Below are 25,997 nucleotides of genomic sequence, written 5' to 3'. Positions count from 1 at the left end.
GCCAGCGGACACCACGCGCCGCTAGCATTTCCGACCAAACGGCCACAGACACGAGAATCCGATAGATTTCACCCCTTATATTTGACTGGTACGTCGCTTACGATATCCGGTCCGTTTTTCAAGGTACCTCGTATCGATCCGGTAGATATCTGACTGACTTCGGAGAACAAATTGGATACATTCAATAAAGAGCATGGAGCATATTCGAACAAATATTAGAGCAAATGAAGCGGAGGAGATTTTTTTGAAAAACGTATATAAATCATGGGACAGTTGTATTTGTAGTCAAATTTGAAGAAAGTGGTTTAATTATGGAAATAATTGTGGTTCGTTTATATAGAAAAGTAAAGGGTACTATATTTATGTATTAAAAATGTTATTAAAAAGTAAAAAATATATAATTACTCATCTATCTGTCGCACTCGACTTTTTCGACGTTTTATTATACATGGTATTTTCGTTAAACGTTTCGTTCTCCCAGTATGATTCGAAATGAATTTTTAGGAGCGAGTATATTTTAATTAAAAATATTTTTAATAAAGAGTAATTTTAGTGTTTTCACGGTTTCGTCCTGTTCTATAATTTTCCACGAGTTTATTCTATTAAATAGAAACGACGAATAAGAGACAGTGAAACAGTGACAAAGTGGAATGAAATGAAAAGAAAATATGGCGTGTAGTGGCAAAGGATCTACGTCAAGGAACTGTAAGTAACTCTTCAGCACTTCGAAAGAAAAGCGGCATAGGTTGGCACGAACCGATTCTTTCACTTCGCCAAGGAATGCAGCTTTCGATCGATCGTTTCTCTCCCTTCGCTCCATCCCTTTTCTGCTCCTGTAACCCCTTTTCCTCACTTTGGTCGCGTGCACGAAATCGGTCGGTGCTATCTTCGTGACAGTGAGACCCGAACTCGATTCCAGCCATCGCGTCGTCGACTTCTCTTGTGCGATTTCTTTTCTGTGCATTCGAGTAGCTCGCCACGTATCGTGGTCGAAGCGATATCAAAAGGCATCGATTCCAGCTCTCTCGGTGATGATTAAATTCATTAACCCTTCCACCCTCGCATTTCTTTCGATCTGACGAGCAATTGTTAATATTTCCTCTTTAAGTATAATTGTTTGATCGCTGTATAACAACGTGGTTGGTATTCTGGTAAAGAACAGAACCTAAATAGAAATTTGTTTTTAATACCTTTGCATGTTACGCGCATTCCGCGTATTCTGTCACCTTTAAGTTTCCTATCAACGAATAAAACTGCGCACCCTAGTAATTATTATTATTCCTACGCTATACTAAATTATTATATATATATATTTTATGAACTGTTATCAAATTTGTAGATTCCTTATACATTTGACAAACTATTTTCCAATCTATCACCTTTCAAGTATTCAAATTAATTGTACTCTTCTACAAATGTAATCTAATCGAAGCAAGCCCATTATTTACGGTATTGAAGATCTCAATTGAACGACGCGACAGATAAAACGCGGCGACGATTCGTTCACTGGCCGATAACAACCTGCGGAGAATTAATTAGAAACCGCACCTGGCTGGCTGGATGGCTGGTTGGTTGGTTATTTATTCGCGCTAATTGTGTTTCCGCAATTAGAACGTAGCCGATCGAGAAACAATTGGGCCGGGCGCCAACGAAGACGCAATTGGCCAGGCTATTCTTCGTGGGGATTTCGGTGAACCGCGAGGTTGAATGAGACGAAGGATAAATGGCGGACTAATGAGAACAAACGAAGGGAGGCGAAACGCGACGCGACGAAGGTGGAGATGGTCGAATGCGGAGGAAGACCGTGGAAGAACTGATTGCAGGCGATGCTCGAGCAACCTGAAGGGGGGAGATGAAAGAAGAGAAACCGCGAAATTAAATGGGTGTGACCCGTCATACTCGTGTGGGCGAAGTAGTTTCGACCGCGAGCAGAGAATAAAGAGAAGTTCCCGCCGCCTGAATGCAAGTGCATTACCGTTCACAAATACATATTAGGGTTAGAACAATTAGAGAAATACAATGTATATAAATAACCTGACAAACCGTTAGAAGATTATTAAACCTCGCTTGGAATAATGGGCTGTGAAGAAGCGATATGTTCGATGTAGTGATAAAAATCTCATCGATTATACACGAAGATCTCAGGAAAAAAGTACATTTTTGTCGGATTATATTACTTCAATGTTACTTTACGAATAATAAATAGTATCTTCGTGTGATCGTTAAAAACGAAAAGAATTGATTGGGGCCAAGGATTATGCTTCTCGTAAATGGCTGATAGATCGTGAGATTTTTGTAAAAAAGAAAACTATTAAGAACCAATAATTTAATAATGTTTTTGAAATTATAAAGAGGTTGCAACAATCGAATATGCAGACAATTTTAACAGCCAATTGAAATGTCCAATTGATCCCGATTTTTAAAAAATAAATGTTAGAACAAAGAATTACATAGGAGTCAACGTATAATTAACTGTATATCCTTTCCGAATAATCTTTAATTTCGACTGTTACAATGTGTAACAATCTGGATCAACCATGACATTTTGTACACGACCAGCAGGTATCCCTAATACTTATGAACGGGAATTTATATATTTTTCTCTCCTTTTCTTCGGTTTCGTCTACTTTTTAACGCGCAATGGGCTGAATAACCCATCGCAGTTGTTGGCCTTTGCATACTTTTTGTTTATGTTATTTTGTTTGTTTATCGATCGAATATTTTCCACGTCCGTTGTTACTTTTTTCGGACAGGTAGCAATATAGCCCTTAATGTCAACCGGCGTTTTTTCGATTCATCGAAAAAGCTATCGTGTTTTATTTTACCACAGAGGATTGTCGTGCGGTTGACGTTATTCCAGCGAATACGTTATTCACTTCCAGTCCGGGGGACAGCTGTAATTCGTTGAAATACGCTGGAAATTTCAGGATGATAGTTTTCGCGCTGTTACATCGAGGACGGGAAATGCAAAGAGATAAGAGAACCGGCAAAGTTTCCTGCAAGTATCGTTCATTATGCCAACGTCCCGCGGAACAAAGCAGCGGAACAAAGCAACGGAACAAAGATATAGATCGCGGAACAACGTGGTAAACAACAGTTTTCCCGAACGAAAAACTCAAACAGATCGGAAGAGTAAAGGCCGCAGGAGGAGGAAATCCCAAGATGAGGAAACTTACTGTTTCCGCTCGATATCTCGCGGTAATGGGGATAGAATGCTTTATTTTAACGAATCGTCACTGGAAAATATTCAAATGTGCTGTTAAGAGATAAGTAACGAAGTTTTGGTATAAATATTCTGATCTGTTAGAGGGTAAAAGTAGCAAAATTTATTATATAATATTAAGTAGATTATTATGGTTGCTGTAGCCCTGTACTACTTCAACTTTGTCGCGTTAAATTAACTCAAATGAAATATTTATAATTAGTTTCTTGCGTCCTAGTTGTGGCACGACTATATAGCACAGGTTTAATGGTAATGTAACTGATACAACTAGGTATTAGGTTGTCCGAAAAGTTTCTTTCGTTTTATAAGGAAATAATAGAACAATAATAAAACAGAAATTGTTCATCTATTATCACCTTATGAAACGAAAAAAGCTTTTCGAACAACCTAATAAAATACGACGAATATAATAACGATCCACCTAACTACTATCCCTTTTAAGTTCTCGAATATATTAGTAAAATTGTATTAGTATAATTATTATTTTATAACACTAATGCCTAATAGTATATTCAATTATACACCCCTACTCAGAAATACAGCTATCAAATTAAAATGAAGAATACATTTATGGATTTATAAGGCAACGAACGTTCAATATGAGACGATGCTTTTAACAGAACCATCGAAATGGCTTGCTTAACGAGATACAAATGTATGTATCTTCGGGATAACGAATAGTGAAAATAATCGATGGCGGTGACATGAAAAAATTCATCTGCCACGCGCCGTTCACCCGATACGGCTCTTCTGTTAACCCACGTGTTACGCTCCTCAGCTTTCAGCTACACCTCCGTCGCCCACGCTGAAAATCACGGCCCACGTTCGCGATGACGCATCTATATGCATCTGGTATTTGTTTTACAGACAATCTAGGAGAAATAAATGGAGAAACATCGATGCATTTTGAATGGTTATCTTCTATCGAGAAACTACGCGAGAATTACATAAATCCTTCTCGCGATTTACCTCTATCGTTGGATTTTTGGTGATGTTTACTGTTATAATTAATTTTCCAAGACGAACAAATTGTATTGCGCGTATGTCGTACATTGGCACGGGAAAGTGTTTGGATATTTACCACAGAAAACTTTTATGTCTATGCTTCGTGCGTTACACGTATTTTGAAATTTTATCGACACTGTAACGAGACGCGACATGTCACGATTATATTGGCAAATTTTGAGGCCAATTTGAAAATGTATATACACGTTACAAGATATTTACTGCAGATGTGTTACTAGCATACGACGTTCAAATACTTTTCTGATCTCTGTGAGATACAAGTAAACGAACAATTTTAATAACATTTTAACTATTGATCAACAACCTGCTGAATTTTAAAACTGCTCGTCTGTAAAAAATAGAAAACGTGACTTATCGTGTTATTGCTCTTCTATCATGAAGTCTTCAATCGCATTATTCCTAATTCATGAAATACACGTTATTTTCAAGAAACTGATACATAGCTCGATCGATCGTATTAAACGATAAATACATAAAAATTACCGGTACTTTCGTATCGTGGGATGCGCGAGACGCGTCATGGGACGCGAGCAATTCGCGAAATTTTATCGTTGGGCGATTCACCTGGAAAGAGCGGGGGTGAATAATAGAAAAAAAGGGTATTCGATCGCGTTGCTTGAATTCCATTTTTTAGGGCCCCCATCTACTACCCTTTGGCCCTTTGGTGCAACTCTACAAGGGTCGCGTTAATTGTCGAGCTGACACGCGCACGTAAGCCCACCTATCGAAAACCATGTCTCATAATATATCAGCGATGACATCGAGGCTGTCGTTCGATCCCTTCCCATCAATTTGCGGCAGTGCCATGTTCCCAGCATAGACATATCCTCATTTATCCCAATGTCCTACACGTCGCCAGCCAATTTGCTAATCGAGCCAATCATCCAATCGTATTAACCTTGCCGGCCATTCAGAGACCCCGGTCTTCTTTTTATTGGTTGGTTCCTGCGACAGGTTTCACATTTGCAAACACACCAGCCTCCAAGGTGTTAAACGGTCTGGTCGTATCGGGACACGTCGTTTACCTTTATCGATCGATCTACAAGAGCCATTAACGCCTCAAAAGGATACTCGTTGCCGTATAAAGGCGAATTTAGACTTTACACTTTGGACATGCATCGTGAACGATTTATTCGCGCGTGAAAGCTATAAAGATTGTTCCTATCTGTGGTTCATTCGGAATGGCCAGCCAAAGATAGAGTCAATCTCTGCTTTCGAGTTGGATTATGGTGAGAGAAGCAATAACCGACCTGTCGAATGAAACTAAGCTATCGTATCAAGATCTTCTTAAATCAATCCATAGTATCGGAAAAGAAGAATGGAACAGGTTATGGAGTTCGACCAGGAAAATCCAACTTCACGTCACAGTTCAAAACTTTTATCATCCAATACCTTTTGTCGATTCTGTATTTCATCGAAAAACTCGCTTAATTATAGATTCTATAATTTTACGATTTAATGATAATTCTATGGTTTTACAATGTTTTTACTATTTTGTTTGCAATATAAACTACGATTTGCTTGGTCCTCGTGTGGATTAAACAGAACGACGAAGGAGACTTTATCGAAAGGAATTTCGAACGAGCTCGCAGACTACAAGATAAATGGCTCGCTTTAATAACGAGAACGATGGACGACGTACGAAGATCGTACGATGTGGGATCACGTATCGACGAAAACATAAAGCATCACAGGGGATTCCTGGCACGCTCGGTTTAAGTTAGAACCGTAATCCGAACGCCCCTTTCTTCCTTTATTCCATGAACTCCGCCCCGTGAAATTTCGTCGATAAAGACGAAACACACGGCAGAAGCAGCGTGGCAGACAGATTGGCTGACTTTACGCGATCGCTCGTTAACTCGAAGTAATCGAAAATTCTTTCATCCGGAATGGGAGAAAAAAGAATGCGCCTCGACGTATGGAAGTATTCTTTAGAGTCAGGTATTTTGCCCTTTCTCCAGTATCGAACCATCGTAAATCATCCGTCGATGTTTCCAAACCGCAGCTCGTTCTTTGACTAAGCAACTTTGAAGAGAGCCTGTATGTACCGATATATCGATCTTCGTCTTTTTCATCTTTATGAATGACACCAGTGTGCTCGTTCCTATTTGCCAGACTATCCACGCTATTGCTTAGGTTTCGTATTTTCCCGTAATACTTTCCTCCTTTTACGTGTAATTCTTCGTAACTCGTTACTACTCGCAATGACATCTACGTTTTGGACCTCGTCTTTCAAGGGAAATTACTTAATTAATGTATCCTGTACCTGCGTACTTCTATCGAAAGCTTCGCAGGTACAACTTTACGACTTAATTAGACATAATTCTTCTACGATATAATTACAGATGCACTGCGACGAATCGTGTAACTTGACGAATATTTTGTTTACAGGAACCGGAACGTATTGAACAAAAGCTAAAGATGCTGGAACCTTTCCTTTTGGAATTTTCTTTCTACAGGAAGATAGTAAGTACCGCTTGTAATTACCAATTCGTCATAAATCAGTGCACTTTGTTCAAATTCAAATAAAACTATTATAACAAATCGTAGTGGTCAGAAATATCTTCCACATCTCTCTATTAGCCTTCGCTCGATTGCAGTCGGCGCGTTACGCAGTTTCCATTTCAATTACGCGAGGCTATCGTTCGCACGTAATGTGGTATCATTTACAGTGACCGAAAGCTTCGCGGGGGGGACAAAAAATCGTTGGATCTACGCGGTATCGATTTTATCGCAGCTCTCGATTTACTAGCGGCCGATTCGACCGCAGGTTCCATCGCGCACCAGCTGGAGACAGCCGCCACACGGGCAAACGTACAACGCGGGAACCAGCCGACGAACGAGTACACCGGCCCACGCCATCCGCCTCTGCGTGCAATTGCACCTCGTAGCACCGTGGAAAATTGAATAATGCGACTCGCACAGGCCGGGAACAAGCGGAATCTGACCGACGTTATACTGACAAACCGTGGCGATCTTCTTCGATCCTCGGGGGCATTTCGAATTTTCCTCCGCTTCCGGGACGAACAATCGCCCTCGATCTCACGCAATTCCGCGAATCGCTTTCCCCTTTTACAACTTGACGTTGTGTGGGTGCGACGATCTAACCTCGACGAAGGAAAGGTAAATCAAGAAGGTTTGCTTAATCGCGTTTCGCGTGGTCGTAAAGTTACGATCGTCTTATCCCGTAGAAATTGGTGATCGCACGCAACGGGCTGCGTCTAGCTAACTTGTTGGCGAAGCCTCGTTCAAATTGGTCAAATAATTTGAACTTAGATTTGGATTAATAGCGCGAGTTAAGTTATTCGAATTAAACGGCTGTTCTGAATGAAATTTCTTCGGACAGCGGATGTTAAATAATGTGAGCAGCGAGAATAATCTGTGAAAGTCGCATAGCGCAAATCAAGTTACTTTAATTAAGCGGCTTAATTTTTCGCTTGGGTCTTTGACAACATTTATACGTCCTTACTGTTATTTCATATCGTTTTCTTATTACTTTAGTACGAAGCTGATATCGTACACGTTAATATTTTGTATATAATGACATCAAAGAGGAAATGTCTTGTATCAAGCGCCGAGAGGAAAGAAAATACTTCAGAAGTTGGAGAAGGTAGATAATTAATGACGTCAAGAACAGGAACATGTAATTGGAAATTACTCGGTTGTTTCAAGAAGTAGAAAAACTTTAATGGTATTGAAAAATAAATACCCGCGTTCTGTTTTGCAATAATGGTAATGAATCAGCGATAAAAAAAATGCCACTATCTAAATATATATATATTATAACGCTAATATCTTGAAACATTTGGAGATTTCCATACATATTATCGACATTTTAATTCCCCATGTTGAAAGCAAGAAGATTACATTGAAAATGACGATGAACGACCATCTTATTTTCAAATGTTCCGAAAAGACGCGGATTCTACTAACCGAAAATTCCCTCGTCCCAACGGTTATGTCTCTCCATTAGTCCGGATACTAGAAATTCCACTGTAATGGTTTGTGAAATGATTAGTTCAATTTTCTAAAACTTCCTACGCTTAGACACATTTCGACCGGAGAAACCGGTTGTCCATAGACGATTCTGAGCTAGGAAGATCGATTCCGCCAAGTGTAGCTTCTTTTTTCATCGTGTCACAGAACGAGGCACTCGTTCTTTTTTTGCAATAACAAGTTATTCCTTTTTGCCGCGACCAGCGACTGAAGAACTGCGAGAAAGCGGCGCTGGCAACTGGTGTTTCGCGTCGCTTCCTGCAAAGCTAAGCAAGCGGTTGCAGTGCTACGGGGGGACACGTAATTAACGTTTATAAACCAACGTGCTCCGGAATAAAGAGCCCTGGCCGAATAGTACGCGGCAACTACCTACGTATACGGAAGTTACGACCCGTTATTTATCGCGTTATTACGCTGAATATCGTCCGCCTGTTGGAAATAACACGAGGCATTTAAGGGATCGTAAAGGACACTCGTTTCGTCTTTACGTCGTTTTCCCCTCGAAATACGAGAATTATGTTCGCCAGGTTGTTACGTGCACACGCTAGCCGCTCGTAAAAATTCTTCGCGGCTCACCACCTCCAATCTTTCCTGGATACGGTCACCGTAGATCTGATCTAGACATTTTTTATCATTTCGCTAGCCTCGGTTTACTTCGCGCGGTGTTTCCAACGGGTTAATTAGTCGGAGAAAATCCGTATTCTAATATTTAGTCTGCGGATATTTATGCAAGTTCGTATTTGTCTGAATAGGTATAATTAAACAGGTAGAATGTAGATATAGAAAATTGTTTGATACATTAAATATCGTATTAATTGATATAGAGATTACTATATGTTGGATATCTTATACAGGGTGGTTGGTAACTGGTGGTACAAGCGGAAAGGTGGTTCTACGCGAAAAAAGAAGTCGAAAATATAGAATAAAAATTTTTCGTTCGAGGCTTTGTTTTCGAGAAAATCGACTTTGAATTTTCGCTCGGTACGCGTGCACTTTATCACGTCTCGTTATAACGGATCTCACTGTAGATCGTTGTCTCGATGGAAAAATTTAAAAAAAAAATTAAAAAAAAAATTTTTATTCTATATTTTCGACTTCTTTTTTCGCGTAGAATCACCCCCTTTCCGCTTGTACCACCAGTTATCAACCACCCTGTATATCTTTGCGTCTTTAAATTTTCGATGAAAATCCGCGATATTCATATCGCGATATGAAATTGAGCCATTGGCGACAGAAAAATCTTTTTATATCAAAAGCATCAGGAACGGATTGATGATACCAGGTAACATACAATTTTTTATTTACGATATGAAATCACTTATTAAAACAAATAAAAATATTTACGAAGTATGGAAACAATAAAAGAATATGTGTATTCAATCTTCCGGATGATATTTAATTTGAGTAAAATATACTCGTGTTAATTGTTTAAAAATGCAATACAATTTTATTTGTATCAAATACGTATATTCAATTTTCTAAATCATATTTTATACGAATAAACATAAAAAGATTATTTTGTCTGGATGTAACCGAAATCTATAACGCGTAACTTCAAACGACGTAAATTTAATCTACGAAATCGTCACAATGGCCATTCAAAGGAATTCAAACGAAAATATGATGGACGTTGGATCAAAGTTGCAATTAATATCGCCGATGAATACTGAAAGCGCTTTTCTTTATCATTTCTCTGCCTTTATACTATAACACGTGATAACTAGCGGCGATATTTTTCCGAACGGCAGTGATTTCCGTGCGCTAATTGCTCCGGCCAGTCTACAAAGTAAACCATTGGAAACACGTAATGATTTTGATCGAACGAACGTTGATAAAGCTCGCGGGCTACGTATCCGATGGAACATGCAACCGGTATTCGTTCCTATTTCCCTTATCGCGTTATAAAATTATATTATACATCTACCAGCTGAATCGATTTTACGGTACAAACCATAAAACGTTCCCACCCTACGCCTTTGAAAATCAAATATATTCGCGCCCTATAGACGTACAATCGTGAAAATCCGTATTCCATACGAAACTAATTTTCCAAACGATAAAAGAGAGAGATACACTGATACATTAGCGCACTAAAATATCTGCCTATTTGGTTATTTTCAACAACGTGTTATTTAATTACAGGATCACAAGTAAAAAGTTATGCACGAACGAAAATTATTTGAAGGATAGGTACATCGATAAACCGTATCTACAATTTTAATACAGCTGCTATTTACTTTTTAAATTTATTTAAAAATTATTATTTCTTTGTATGAAATAAATTGCTTAATACTTTTGGACGTTCTCGTTGATTTCCAGTTTTCTAAATTCGTTTTTATCTCTAGTTTCATTTTGCTAACATTCATGCATCATTGCTAAAAATATAAATCGGCTAGAATGTTTGGATATTTCGTAGCATTAGCGTCGAAGATCGTTTACGAGACTTTTTTCTAGTTTCTCGAATAACGGGACAATTACAGACGGCTAGGAACACAGTTTTGCAAACTAGGCGTGGATTTAACGAGCCGAGACTTCTTGAAGGGTTAATACGTTCTCGAATCGGTGACCGTGACATCGAATTAGCCGCAATTTGCTGATCGGCTTCCTTTTTTTTCTATCGAACCGCGCAATTAAGGAATAAACTTCCGTTCAGACCAGGCACATGTGCACACCTTTTTCTCGATCTCATCCACGTTCCTATTGACGCAAACGAATATCGTTGATAGTGTGCAGAGTGACAGCCGTGGTTGGACTATTGGATTGCACAGCTCGTTGCAAACGGATTCTCAATCCTGATCGAATACTTTATCGAAAAACGGAATCTATTTCGACACGATCGTCTAGTCAAAACGGAGGAAACCCGACTGAATTTTTAAATCTCCGATAGAGGATTGTACACAGCGATTGTTGGCTCGATTCTGCCCGATACCTTTCCCAGATTACATACGTATATTATTGTTATTACGATTATTATTTATTATAGATGGGAAAAAACTCCGATTGGCGTGGGAAGATAGAAATCTGCAGGCGAGTAATTGAGACACGCGTTATACAAAAATTATACGTAATACTACAGTTAATATTATTATCTTATAAAATAATTAAATAATTTCTTATTTTGTTACGCAAGGATAGTAAATCGAGACTTATAAAAAGATCCACTACAAAGCTAGAATTGTAAAACCGTGGAAATTATACCGTGTGAAACGCGTAAGCTCCAGGAATGATAAAAACACGAAGTAAATTATTATAACCATATTGTACAGCAAAAGTTATGAAAACTACGTACATTCGCTACGTCGTTTCACTGGAACTCTAAAAGACACAATCATAGCAAATCGAAAGATAACAAAAGATTATACCGTTTAAAATCTGCTGCAGTCTACTTTCTCTTGAAATTGACCATTCGTGATAATGGAGAACAGTACGTAGGACGCATGTACCATACTATGCAGTATAAAGTTATATACACCTGTGTGGGCGGAGAAGAAAAATACCGTGGACGCAGGAAAGACTTGCCCTCGGCGATCAGCCGGCAGCGACGTCTTGATTACAGTAAAACCGGATCGAGTGAGAGTTATGCGACCATTCCCTCTGCTCTACACATGTTTAACTACAGACGAATCGATCACGAGTATATTTTCTCTAATTAAAACCGATACACACGACAATGACGCTTATTAATCGATCATCCATCGACGAAGGCTGAACATCGTGTTAAGTGCTCTTTATCTTATTAAGTACAAACAATTGTTGGCTCAACATGGATGCATTAACCGACTAATGGATACTGTTGAAGCGTATGAGAATTTAATGCAGCTTAAATTCAGCGCAGTTGTAATTATTTAATACCGCTCCACTTACAATATCCACGTACTCTCGTAAATTTCAATATGGACATATTTACAGTGGCTGAGGAAAATACTCGAACATTTATCACGGACAATTTCTATGAATACATCACGTGCGTAATACGAAAGTTTTCGAAGTTTCATTAAAACTATAACGAGACATGATTTTCATGACGATATTGGTAGAGTTTGCAACAAAGTCCAAAATGTATATACAGTGGTTCGCAAAACTTTCAAGTCCGCGCTGTATGCGTTGCAGAAAACATTTTCAGATATCATTAACACTGCAATGAGACACGACCGTCGGGATTGCATTGACAAAATTTGGTCCAATCTGAAAATGTATAAAAATATTTATTGCGAAAGTTTATTTAACCAAAGACTGATTAATCATCACACAATTGTTAAGTGCTAAAGACACTGAATAGAACATTTTATATTACATTATTATAATGGACAATTAATTGCTCAAATATTTGTATCATTTCCGTGAGATATATGTTTGCACCAAATACTTTGTAGGTAATTTTTGTATAGATTTTTACATTTGTTCCTTCACCAATATATTAGATCGTCTGAAAAGTTTCTTTCGTTTTACGAGGAAATAATAGACGCACAACGTCTTTTGTTTTATATTATTTTATCGAATTACGTACGATCCATTTTGTTACGTTGAGATAAACACCGCGATATTTCGCAGACTTGGTTTCACGTTTATATGAACGTGCACTGTTGTAAAAAACACGTTCGCGAAAAAAAGACACTTTCCGGACAACCTAATGCATGCTCATGATGCTTCAGTCTCATTGCGGTGTTAATGAAATTTCAAAATGATTCGTGTAAGACGTGTAAATAATGTACGTATCGATAAAGATTGCTGCAAGTGTCTGAATTTTTTCGCGAGCAATTATATACGCGTAAATAAAACGGAACAATAAACTCAGGTTCGTTTCCGCAACGACACGACGTCGATAATTATGTGCTCAGGAAACGATCGAAGGAAGCTTGTTCCTTCGGCAGGAATTACTTCCGCGATTCGACGCCAAGATTCGACTAATTATGTGCTCGTCTAAGTGCAAACAGAAATCGACAAGCGACGTCCTTCGAGGAGACTGAGAAACGGAACGACGGTCTGCGAACAATATCCGACGACGAGAATTTCCAGCTTGTTAATATGTATATCGGAACTGAAAGCTGTAGGATCACAGCACAGGATACGACGAATATTAATTTAATTAAAATATCCCTAGCACTGCTTATACTTGTTAAATAATCGCCATTTCGTAATTACGACGAGGATAATAACCGCGGAAAGCTTGCAATCTCGCTTGCGTATTAATGTAGCAGCGTGTGTCCCCAGTGGCAACCAGTTCAATTAGAAAAATGAACTAGCCTTCTCGTGTAGTGCAACAAGGCCTCGTTTCCAACCATGATTCCTGAATGTTGTACTTATTAATTAAAATTGATTTAAGTACATTAATACACGAGATCTTCGCTTGAAAGTTTCAAGTTCATGAAAGGATAACAGTTACGTTAATGAGGATGAGGATGATCGAAAGCAATAAAAAGGGAAAGTCTGTCGTCGATAATTGTTATTAGTGAACGAAAAAAAATTCCGTCATTGACATCCTGTCTAACGATAATCAGAAAGAAACTCCATCGTCTATAACGATTATCAAAAAAAAAAAAAAAAAAAAAAAAAAAAAAAGAAAAATCGTCGACACGATTTCGAATTTCATAATCCCATTTCCATAAGAAAACGTAGCTAGGAAAATCGTAGGTCTTCCTTTAAATTCCCTATGAAATAACAGACAATTCACTATCGATGACTCGGGGTACTTGGCATATTTATAAACGAGGGTATACGTCAACGTGGCTTATCGATATAACGGAGTGGTTCTCGATGTGACCAGTTGGCGAAGGGAGTAACCGCAAAAATGGTGGTTAACGTAGCGGGAAAAAGGCGAGATGAATGTCGCAGAAATCTGAACCATAGGAGAGGGGTAAAAGTTAAAGCGACTGGAGAGCATGCAAAGGGTAATCTCGTCGGGGTAAATCGTAGGGAACAACGAGACGCGGGCAGAGCAATCTCTGCCTCGAGATAGCGTCCTCTTCCTTTCTATTCCTCCCCCTAGTCCGGTGCAAGTTAAAGCGGGGAAAGTTAGGGGTGGAGATTATGGTGGACGAACACGAAACGCTGCATCGTTTCCCTTCGTGCGGACGAAGCTGCCGCTGCTTCGCTATAATCTGCTGCTCCCTTGCTGTCTCTGGTAACGACTTCCAGGCGAATTGAGAGACAGCGTGTTCAAGGATTGTTCGCGTACGGTTACGCGAAAGCGGTGTTTACCATCTACCTGTGTATTTCGCTTCCAGAGGCGGTCGTTGGTCGAGACTGGACAAACGTTTGAAATATTCGCCTATTTGCATAAGGGGCGCAACGGATGCGCTCATGCTCGCGTCGATGGAAATGTTGCAAAAACAGTAACGATACCGCGTTCAGAGATCGCTTTATTTGTTCCATGTCGAGTCACGTTCGCGTGATACGTCGACAATGAGATAGATTTGCTCGAATTTCGCAGGATAAACTAATAGGTTTTCTATGATAACTAAATGTCAGTATTATTGTTTTCACCCGTGTGTGAACGCGAATGATGCGTCAAATTAGATTCACCTGTGTCGCCAGATATCGATTGAACTGTCGCGCGTATGATGGCAAAAATATACGTTTGCTCTCTTTTCGTAAAACATTTTCGATCGGATGATTTTCCAACGTATTTTTTCCTCTCTTTGCTTTTTCTTTTAAGAGTACGTATACACAGATTTAGGGAATATGTTTGGAAATGGACTGTTTATCGTCACGGAGTCAATAAGCCGATGACACGTTGCGCAAACATTTGATTTAAACGACGAATACGTCCCATCGATGGATCGTCTACGATGAATCACGATAGGATTTGACCATCGATTTACTTTGTTCCCGAGGATTTATCGTGGAATATAAAATCCACCATTCTTTTTGCATTTATTGTGGTAAAGGGGTCAATAGCTTCGTTCGATACGATCGCAACCGTTCAATTCAAGATCGAAACTTCTTTATGGGATCTGTTCACTGGCAGAGAGAGAGAGAGAGAGAGAGAGAGAAAGATACAACGCGAAGGCAAACAAAACGGCATCCAGACGGCTGGTTGAAAGCAGCCTTCGAGTTCGCCGAATCCATTAAGTTCCGTACTTTGAATACCACTAGCATCGAAGTCGAGTCGCCTCGGTATGCGAACCTTCGCACGGATCCTTCCGGAAGCCGAGGAAGTTTACCGTTTGCGTAGGACACGAACAACATTCGTTGGCCGAATTGATTCTTCGATAGAATAAAGAATTTAACTTTGACTAGATTTCCAACGACATTATGAAATGCGATTTGTTTTAACGAGACGTGTTCTCCGACCGAAAGGAAAACACATGCTGGTCGTTCTTCCGTGAAAGAAGAAACGCGGTTTGGTGAACGTCAATTGCTGTCGTGACAAATTTCGTTCGAACGCGAAGCAATTGCTTCCTGTATGCTAACGAATTCCGTGCACGTCTCTTAAAAAAGTTCCTTCCGTCGCTTGGGTGGTGGTTAAAAATTTGTGAAAGGGGGGACAAAGAGAGAACGAACGTCGATAGCCGAAGCTTGCAATCAAGAACGGCCCGGAATTCCAAATACGTAGTAAGGAGCTATTCAATTGTACAAATGTAATTGTTTAATTGTAGATTCGTTAAAAGGATTACTAAACATACGAATACGATATATGAAATGAAATAAACGAAGAAACGAGGAAGAAAATAATGTTTCGTCCTTCTGAATGAGATTAGCATGTACGAGTCTCGAACGATATTTAACCAGATGCAAGCCAACTATAACAAGTTCCTATCGAATATATTGTCAATTTGTTAATATCACCTAATGACAAAATCCGCGATTACTTAGTTGCCAACCCAATAGGAAAAGAAAAATTTTCTACAGAGAAGAGACGGCAAAGGAAGAAACATTTTCGTAGCTAACGCACCCTAGTGGTATGAAAATTTTCATACTCGAAATGTCATACGTGGCATTTTATCATCCGAAACGCGCTTTCTCTATTTCATCTCCTGTCACCGATATGAAATTCGCTACGGTACTTCGATATTACACATAGAAGTAAATCGAATTCGGTTTCCTCGGTGTTATTCTCGAGAAGGATCCACTGGTTGGGAGGATTAAAATCTTTACGATCACTTTTCTCGGTCCGTAAGAGGATCAGTCTCGCTTCGTCGCACTGAAAATACCTATTGGAAGGGTAGCATCGGAGCATAGTTCTCAGCTTTGCATACAATTCCCTTTCTCCTTCGAAAATGGAACTCGATCGAACGAATTATCACGAAACTTGACAGTTTAAGGGCACAAAATGTGCAACTCGAGTAGAACGAACTTCGTAACGACGCGTGAAAACGTTCTATGTCTATGTTTCCGTGAATCGAAATTTCTCTATTATTCAACTTAATGTACAGAAATTCGTGTTTGTTTTAATATCGTTATCGGGTTGTTCGGAAAGTTTGTGTTTCTCTATGTTATATGCTTCGTTGTATTATGTACAAAATATTGCGATGCAGCGATTGCAGAAGAATATTTGACATTAGTCGATAGAAAGAGCATATTATTTCGATAAGAAAAAAATATTCCCATTCTTTGATGAGATATAACTAAAAAATATTTGATATTCATCAAGAGCGTAATTCATCTTATTCATATTTTAATCCTTTTAAGACTTTTATAAAATAGTGTTTTCACGGTGGAAAGCGAGATATTACAGAGGCCTGTAAAAATTGTTTTTCGCAATTCGTCGATAAGAGACTCAACGTTAAGTTTTACCATGAGCTTCTCGTATAAATACAATATGCGCTACACCCGCGATTTAATCCTCTTCGTCAAGGAATTCTTCCTTCTTTGATGTAAGGTAGAGTCAAGATGTCTGCTCGAAAGAGCTGGCGAAAGATCGTAACGTCGAAGAAGATAAAGTCTAGCTTGACGCTTATTGACACGACGCGAATACAAGCCTGATTTAACGAGGGAAACTTTAATTGCGAGTTAATGCTTGCACAATTAGCAATCTCGGGAACTGAAAACTTGTTAACCATCGACTTCCTCCGCAGAAAACCCCGACAGGCAATACGGCGGATTATACGTGGTGTGCCCCAAAAGAATGAAAATCCAATTGGCGACGTAATGGAGGATCGTGCCTTGGGTTCCCTCCCGCCTACTTAGTATCCCTCTGATCCCTACAAACTCTCAACTCCCTCGGGGACTCGCTTTTGGTTACGTCGATGCTCGTTATTTTTCCATTTTAAAATCTACGAGAAATTACTCGCATAGAAGATACAGATTTCATTTGATTATTTATACTTGATGTGATTTTTATTGTATAACACGAAATACATAAACTTTTCTATCGCGACCATATAGATAGTATCGTATAGAAGCTTTAACAACAATCCCTAACAATCTTTTGATTTTACCTTTACGAGCGAGGAGGTACATTAAAAATTACAAAACCTTCAAAAATAATTTTGCTCGGTTAATACGAACAAACGAACGATATTAAGTGTATTGAAAGCAATGAAACTGTTCTAACTTGTTTCCATGATCCCCAAATTACCAACAAAGCCTCGTCTCTCAAAAAAAAAAAAAAAAAAAAAAAAAAAAAAGAAGAAAAAAAAAAAAAAGAAAAAAAAAAAAAAAAAAAAAAAGAAAAAAAAAAAAAAAAAAAAAAAAAAAAAAAAAAAAAAAAAAAAAAGGAGGAAGGTAGGAGGAGTCAGTTGACGAATTTCCTGGTAACACTGTGTTTCCAATTGTGTTATTCAAATCGCGTAGTGTTTGTACGCTGCCACCTACGTCCATTCGACGAGATCGTATAGAACGAAAGCAGCAGGGATGACATTTCATTCTGTCGTGACACATTGCCGGTACACGGTGAAGCCACCACGGGCTCTAATCAAAACAGTGTCCGCGTGCTTCAGCCCCATCATTCTTGGATTCACCGGTTCCGGCTATTAGGAAGGGAAAATAAATAACCGTGGCCCTGTCCTTTTATTCAAATAGTGATATTTCCATTTGCCTCTCGCTGCTCGTACACAATGGCCAAAGAGAATGAAACACGGCGCGCGTATTCATCGAAAAGGCGTGCCGGCGCAGCCGATGGTAGAGAAACATAAGAGCGATCTTGCGCTGACTTTCGACGTGCGACAAGGGGTGCGAGCCTCCCCTCTGTTAGCCCATTACTCAGCGGACGTGTCCCGCTGCCAGGTACAATTTGTTCGACTCGCGGAAGCGAGAAGAAACGACGAACCTCACGTTGTTCCGTGACAGATGAGCTTCGCTGAGTCGCCGGTGGAAAAGAAAAAAAATGAACGACTAAACGTCCGACTGTCGTAGAAAAGAAGAGAAAAGAAGGTTGGAATTCTTTTCTTTGAGCCGTCGAACGATGTTCCATCATCGTACGCGTAACAACAATTTTAAGAGACACAACGTTGCGTGGAAATCGTATTTTCATTCGCGGCCCTTTTTCATCGAGCAGGTGGCAGAGCCGAGTGTAATCAGGCGAACGCGAGCAAGTTATTTCCACGGCTCGAGAGAGGTAACGTTAATCGAGCTAGAAGAAGAAAACCTTCGGCTCGACGCCGCGTACTAACACCTTTTCTTGATCGACAACAAGGAAATTACGCTTTAACGCCGTGGCGTAAGAAAACGCGGTCGCAAAAGGGGCGGCTTACGTTCGCTCGGCGCGAGGAAATATTCCAAAGAAAATAACCTTCCAAGTAAGTTGCAAGTACGTCAACTTTCAACATGTAGAGTACTTCCGGGACTATGGAGAAAAATGTTAAAACCTTGAAAATAAGCATTCGAATAAATTCTTCTTGACACTTTGCTAAGAATTATATACAGTCCACATAGTCGTAACAACGAAAGAAAATAATCGTTGGAAGAGTATATCGAACGATAACTAAGAGAAACTGCGTGTAATTAAAGTTCCATCGTACAAAACGACATTTGACGTGGGTCAGGCTGGTCTATCTTATGAAAAATAAAAAAGTATCCGGATAATTTTGAGCAGGATAGTGTGTGAGAATTCTAGGAGTAAAATACATTCGTGATTCTCCGCAAAATTACCAACGCTTGTAGTCGTCTCTGGTCGATAGAATGACACTGCCGTGTACCGTGAGGTCGTGAATAGGATCTACAGCTTTCAGTTTGAAAGGGAACAGTTTCGGGTTTGACCCACTCGGAGGAACGAAGGGATAAGGATTCGAATATCTCCTGGCAAGTTGGAATAAACGGTAAGAAAATAATCCCCACGGTTCTAAACGAGATGCCTTCCTGCTTTAGAGTCCTCATCCTCTGCATTCACCGGCGAAGAGGAGGTTCGTCGGTGCACGCGGTTATCCATTCAGTGTGAAACGGTCCTCTATCCCTCAGACTCTTTCGTTCGTCTACCTCGATTTTTATTTCAATATTATTCGAAGCTTCTTAGACGGCGATATCGCCAACTACCTTTAGGTATAATACGAGTACGCTTATAAAAGAAGAATCCTGAACTCGAACAAGGTAGCTTTCGAACGAAACGACATCGTTCAGCTTAATTTTCCCGAACGGAAATTCTCGTCCATTAAAAAGTTGCTTGGTAGAAGAACCAATGGATGAAGAGCGTCGTGTCGCGTTAAACTATCGGATCGAGGCAGAGTTTCACAAGCAATCGCACAACCTGTTCGACGTGTTGATCCACCGAACTCAAAGCTCATCAATGAACGAACAGAGCGTCGGCAAAGCTTTGACACCAACACCGACGACCAACGTAGCGGAATCGAAGTACGCGTAATCCCGATAAACCGTCTACGATCGATTTTCTTCCTAGAAAAACATTTTCTCCTTTATAGAGATAAAATTGTCCCGACGAATGTTTCTGATTAGAAGTCGCTAGAACACGTTAGGCAAACATCGTTGGCAACGTTTCGCCGAAATTCACGGCGCATTCTGTCCGCTTGGCGTTGATTCGAAGAGCAATCAACAGCAGCAGACGCGTGTCGGCTGCGTTTGCGATCACGCTGGGAAATTAATTCGCGACGAGAGCATATCCTGCAATCCTGTGTTCCTGGTTCTCTCAAATAGACCGAAAGAGAGGCTTTGGAGCGAGGATGGAAAGTCGTCAAGATTTAATCGCGTAGCGAAAGTACGTAGAAACGGGGAAATTAATATCGTAGGAGGAGGAAGAGCACGGTGAAAGGGCGTTTAAAGTTTACAGGCGAGCAATGTGACTTTAGACGGCGTAAAACAAAAACGTCGTCTGGCGAGGACAAAGGTGGAAAAGTTCCTTATATTTTCTCGCCGGTATTTCTCGCCGCTAAAATGGATATAACAAAACGAAACGACCGAGATGAAAGAGGAAAAGAAACGTCAAGAAAGATCGGATGGTGTCGGTATTTCGAGGAACACCTCGATATTCTGCAGAGATCGTTTCTTTCTCTTTCCAACCTGTTTCGTTCCTTCCTTTCGACATCGTCGACTGTTGGCGGCCAATAAGGAAGCTCGGATGCTTGCTTTCGAGATCCCTTTCCTCTGGGAAACATCCGAAGAAAGCCAGAGAGAAAGAGAGAGAGGGAGGAAGAAAGATCGAATCGTCTCTCTGTTTGCCAAGCGAAAACAGGTGCCGCGAAAGACTCATGCCAGCCGCTTAATTACTTGGGGAATTCCATCGAACGTTTAGGAAACTGGAATCGTGCGAAGAAGTTCCGAGATTGCGAGATAACGTGGCTCCTAGCGCCGCCAACTTGACGACTAATTCTATTTGTTTCGTTACTTTCAATTACGGTGCACGTGTCAAGGAAGGAGAAAGGAGAACTCGTTGTTCCTTTGGAAATTATACAATTTCAGTTTTCACGAAGTTTTCAGTGCACGGTGGTACTTTTCGAAAACTTTTCAGCCTTTCATCCGGAACGACACCTTGGTGGAATTCCTCCTATTGTACCTTAAGAGAAAGAAGCGAAGTTTCCAAGTTCCTATCGCGTAGAAATATCTTCTCGAATACATGCTTAGGGCTAGACACATTGCACGCGACTGATACGCGTCATTTTTGCATTCGTGTCGATTTAATGGCACGTTCGGCCGATATGTTTATTTATACGGAGCGACAAAAATAATCAAAGACGAAGACGTCGCGTCAAATTGACACGATCACGTGCGGGAATAGACGGAGGCGAAGACGTCGCGTCATATCTTAAAAAGTAATTGAACGTAAAAGTATCGAACGAAGTATGACACGTTAGATTGACACGGTAAAATTCAGAATTAATCGAAGGCGAATACGAGGCAAAGTGACGCGATAACGTCCAAAAATAACTTTCATCTTCGTTTATGAATGCGATGTCAAATCGACGCGATAAGCTACGAAAATAATTTTCACTTTCGTTACTCGAACGTGAAGCTACGATGCCGACCAGACGCGTCAAGATGCAAAAATAATTCAAGACGAAGACACGACGTCGGATCGGCGTTATCGCGAGAATGACGAGTGGCACTCGCGTTCAACGGACCTCGGACAATTCATGGCAAAAAAATACTGATTCGAATTCCGTTATTTCCAATACGATCCTAGCGATATAGTGACACGAGATCGTTCTTCGGGCTTCGATGTAAACCTTCACAAGCGCGATTGTTGGAATTCGTGCTTTAGTTCGCGCCAAACACATTCTAACACTCTCGCACACCTTCTCTGTGGCTTGACGCACGGTACAACGAGGTTCGACGCGGTTTCACAAAGAGACAACCCGGCGTGCGGCATTGTACGGGCTCGCGAACAGCTCTCCTGCCGGGTCTTCCACGCGACCACGCGAGTTATTGAATTCGCGTTTCAACGCCGGCTTATTACCGAGCGGCTTGTGATAGCACGGCATTCACCGCACACCGGGGCGTCGCCGCTGGAAACATCGCGTTCGAAACGTCTGACGCGCGATTTCGCCGCCACAAGAGAAACTCTCGAAACCTCGCAAAACTGAAAAAGTTAAATCCGCGAACAAGTGTATCGAAATCGTGGAACGGAACCGCTGATTGGAAGCTTTAAAGCGGAACGATTTCTTGCAGGGAAGCAACGCTGAGGGATTCGCTACTTCGGAGCTGGCAGTCGATTCAATTCGGTTTATCACGCCGCAATCTCCCGTTGTTTCTAGCTCCAGCAGAATTGTCGTTGCGACGCTTTTTATTTTCTCCACTTTCAGACTTTCACGGTACGGTTCTGTGCTTTATGTCGGGTTCAAACTATTCGAAATTTCTTAGTGTAAGCCTTGTCCAGAATTATATCTCGATGGTGAAATTTTGAAAAAAATTGCAACTAGATGCTTCGAACGAATTAAGCGGCATACTTAAACTGTGACGTGTTCGATATCGTGAAGCTATACACTCGTACTTGTTCAGAACTACTAGTACTATTAGTATGCTCATCGATCTGATATAAAGCGCGATAACCGATTCACATCGTTACAGACACGAGTAATATTCGTTTGAGATAACAATACATAATGCGTTAGGAAATTTTTATTATAAAAGGCATTGGCGACAGCTACGAATTAACGATAGAAATGTTGTAAATTGAAATGCAGAGAAAAATGACAATCACAAGAATTATTTTCCAAAATTTGATATTTACGATTCGTGTAATAAACGAATAAAGTTGTGAAAATAGTTCTTTGCTTTCTTGAGGTTTTAATCGGAGTTGACCAGTTTGGCTTTCGGAACACTCGTATACATTGATCGCGTTCGTGTCACGAATCATTGGTCAAAGATCAAGCCTTATTTAGTTAGTCAGCTGATATCTTTACAACACCAGACGACGTCTCAATGGGCCACTTGACCTTCTGATCCAGCTAACTGCAATACTGGCGAACCATCGAAACACGCAGTTTACACTCGAAAGTTTCGAATAGCCTTTTATTTTCTTAACTTTTTGGCGCTGAAACGAAGTTAGTATCGTTTTTAGATAACTCTCCGGTGCTTTCGATCTGTCTTTCTTTTTCACTGTACTTTTTCTCTTTGTCTCTGACTGAACGTACGGAATAAATCCAACGAGTGGCATGTGTTCTGCTTACATCGAGGTTCCGTGTAAATTCACGTGGGTGCAAAATGATGTACTGAATCGTAAAACACTTGCATTGGGTAGGGGAAACTGCGTCGTTGGCACCCCTCCGTTAAAGACAGTCTGGAATTTCGAGGGAGGAATTTCACGGTGGAACGCCTTTGCACGTCGAAAGAACGCGAACGCGGCCGAAAAACGAACTGGTGGAATTGAAGTTCGAATTACCGAGGCAGGATACGCGTAGTTTCGCGCTACCGCGAATAAATGGAATTTTAGAAGAGCCTGGAAAAAAAATCACCGACTCGAAATTGGCGGAGAACTCTCTGCTCATGAATGAAACCAGCTACTGAAACCTCTTCCGCCTCGGTCTCGCGTTAATTTCATCAATTTTGTGGCCAAACGCGAAATAGTTCTCGAATAGACAATTATCGAGGAGAATCGATCCAGCTGTTTGCTTAACGTATTTTACTTCCATTGCTTTCATTGCTATGGAATTAAGTGGGAGAATAATTCTTTTCCAAAACGATACAATTCCGTGTAAACAAAATAAATTACGACGAGAAATCGGGTACCGTTCGTTCTCTGGCGAATCTCTGCGTTGGGAATTCACTTTGTTTATTTTACAAGCGTACTTTACATGGAAACAAGCAACATTTTTTCTCTGACGTTAAACAATAAACCCGTTCAACGTTGCGAGAGGGAATTTCCCGTCTTTCAAAAGTGTTTAAACGAACCAAGAGGCAAGAGCTCGCGAACTAATCGAGACACAGAGCTCCGAAAGTTCCGTCTGTTACATCGTTTTATTCATTGCAGGACTTCGGAAAGCAGACAAATGAGCGAAGAATTTTTCTCCAGGAATGCTGGATTACCGTGGATCTTCTTTCATAATTACATTCACAAATGCCAGAGAACTCCGCTTTCTGATAGTTCTACGATTCTTTTTTGTCAGTTTCTCTGCTCTTCTCGTATGTGAATTCACTCGATGAATCTTTTAGCAGGCCGAGTATAGTCGCTCTCGAGGCAACGAGTTTTAATTATTTACGTGTGATCGTGTGTCCTGTAACTAACGTGCGCAAAAAAAAAAAATCCCGCCATGGGAGACGTTATTTGTCAAAAAAAATTATTCCAGCGAATTTCCACATTCCATTAACGACTAACTTCGTTATACGTTCGGAAAAAGCTGACCGTTTCATAGCGATGATGCGTAGTTCATTTAAATATCCGAACACGAAGGAGAGACGTTATTTTTCAGACTGGCTCCTATTTCAAGAATTGCAAAAACGAGGAACGAGCTCGACCGGCTGCGACGAAACTCCCGCCCGCTTCCGATATTACCGTGAACGCGGATCATCGATTGCGCTTCCGAAACGATTTCAGATAGAATTTCGCAGATGCGTGTGCACCAACACGAAAAACCGAAGGCAATATTGCCTCGTTCGTTCTCCTGGTACATCACTACTGGTTCAACAGCCGAGAGGATAAATATTATAACAGGCTAAAAATCGATGCTCTGTCGATCAATTTGCAGCGGGCTGTCGGATTTAATCGTTTAGTAAGGAATAATTCTATTTCCGGCGATAAAAGCTAGATGGTATCGGAGAATAAAAGTACGTAATACGCGGTAGTGAAATACGGATTGTAAAACACTCGAAGTCAAAGTAACTTTAACAATGGAATTAAAAATATACGTGTAAAATATAAGCGAAACGAACGTCGTGATGAAAATGATGTGTGCGCGCGTACGAAAATATATATTTGAATATGAAATGTAGAAAACTTGTATGGGCATATTACGTGCGTGGAAAAGACTTTGTTGAAATTTAATTGGCACTGCAAAGAAATACCAATTAGCATGATTGCAACGACCTAGCTCTTCTATCTTTGTTTTTACACGTCTCAACGAAAGTTTTAGAAAGACACAGAAGGCAATAAAATATCGTGCTGGGACAAACCTTATTACTTCATCCTTTTGAGATCAGATATAGTACAATAGGTCTCAAAGTAAGCGTCAAAAAGATTGCTAAATTTTTGCAATTTTTCTCGTATCAATAAGATCCTTCATGCTATAAGATTCCGTGAAAAATAGAACTGTATATTCTATTTGAAAAATTATGCTTACCCTAGCTTTTGAAATATGTTTGAATTATATCCCATATAGTCCATATTGTTATATTAGTGTGGTCACTGTTGAAAGAAAAACGAAAGGATTAAAACAAAACATTCCAACGAAAAACATATCTTACTTCAAAGATAGAATTATAGCCGTAATTATTTTATTTTAGATCGAATGTATTAACGATTGACGCGCGTTACAATAATCGGGACCTTTTTTCAGATAGAATGATATAACGTGTGTAAAATGTTCCCAGATTACAAATATAGTCTTAGTTGATCAACTTGTTCTTCGAATGGACCGTGAAGCGCATTAAAATTTCCAATGACGGTCGATACCGAAGTCGCGGTAGCAATTAACGGCCCCAGTAATCGTGCGGTTTGCAGGGGAAAAATTAATTGGGCCATTTTTCATGCGGCATACAGTGTAGAGGACGCGCACGAAGCAGGAAGTACACCACGCGTGGTTTGTTACCACGAGAGGTATCGAGCAATCAAGTTAATGAGGAAAGAGGAACGGAGTCGATGGGAGGAGAGCGAAAAAGAGACACAATGAGGAGGGCCTTTCACCTAATGGTTTGAGAAACGTGCTCGTTGGCCCGCGCCACGCCATTTATGGCAACACGGCCGAGCTCCGCGACGATTTTCATCCGACGA

General features: G+C 40.3%; 1 protein-coding gene and 1 long non-coding RNA gene across 3 annotated transcripts in view; one reads left to right on the top strand and one right to left on the bottom strand.

The window, feature by feature from the left end:
* LOC100749959 (CD151 antigen) overlaps nucleotides 1-25,997 on the bottom strand; it is a 90,340-nt gene that overhangs the window by 38,006 nt on the left and 26,337 nt on the right. Inside the window, exon 3 of one of the 2 annotated variants that reach the window (XM_003490594.4) lies at nucleotides 25,348-25,412. The exons of the other annotated variant lie outside the window; for it this stretch is intronic. Coding sequence (XP_003490642.1) covers nucleotides 25,348-25,391 — 44 coding nt within the window. The 5' untranslated portion in view covers nucleotides 25,392-25,412. The remainder of the gene's footprint in view (nucleotides 1-25,347; nucleotides 25,413-25,997) is intronic. 2 annotated transcript variants of the gene reach the window in all.
* On the top strand, nucleotides 5,163-6,794 carry LOC117151831. Its single transcript, XR_004461964.1, has 2 exons — nucleotides 5,163-6,543; nucleotides 6,641-6,794. It is a non-coding gene; the product is annotated as an uncharacterized LOC117151831 (long non-coding RNA).

This window comes from Bombus impatiens, unplaced genomic scaffold, assembly GCF_000188095.3.
Source record: "Bombus impatiens unplaced genomic scaffold, BIMP_2.2 scf_0463, whole genome shotgun sequence".
NCBI classification, from domain to species: domain Eukaryota; kingdom Metazoa; phylum Arthropoda; class Insecta; order Hymenoptera; family Apidae; genus Bombus; species Bombus impatiens.
Note: the sequence above shows the minus strand (reverse complement) of the source record. Positions and strands in the feature narration are given on the sequence as shown.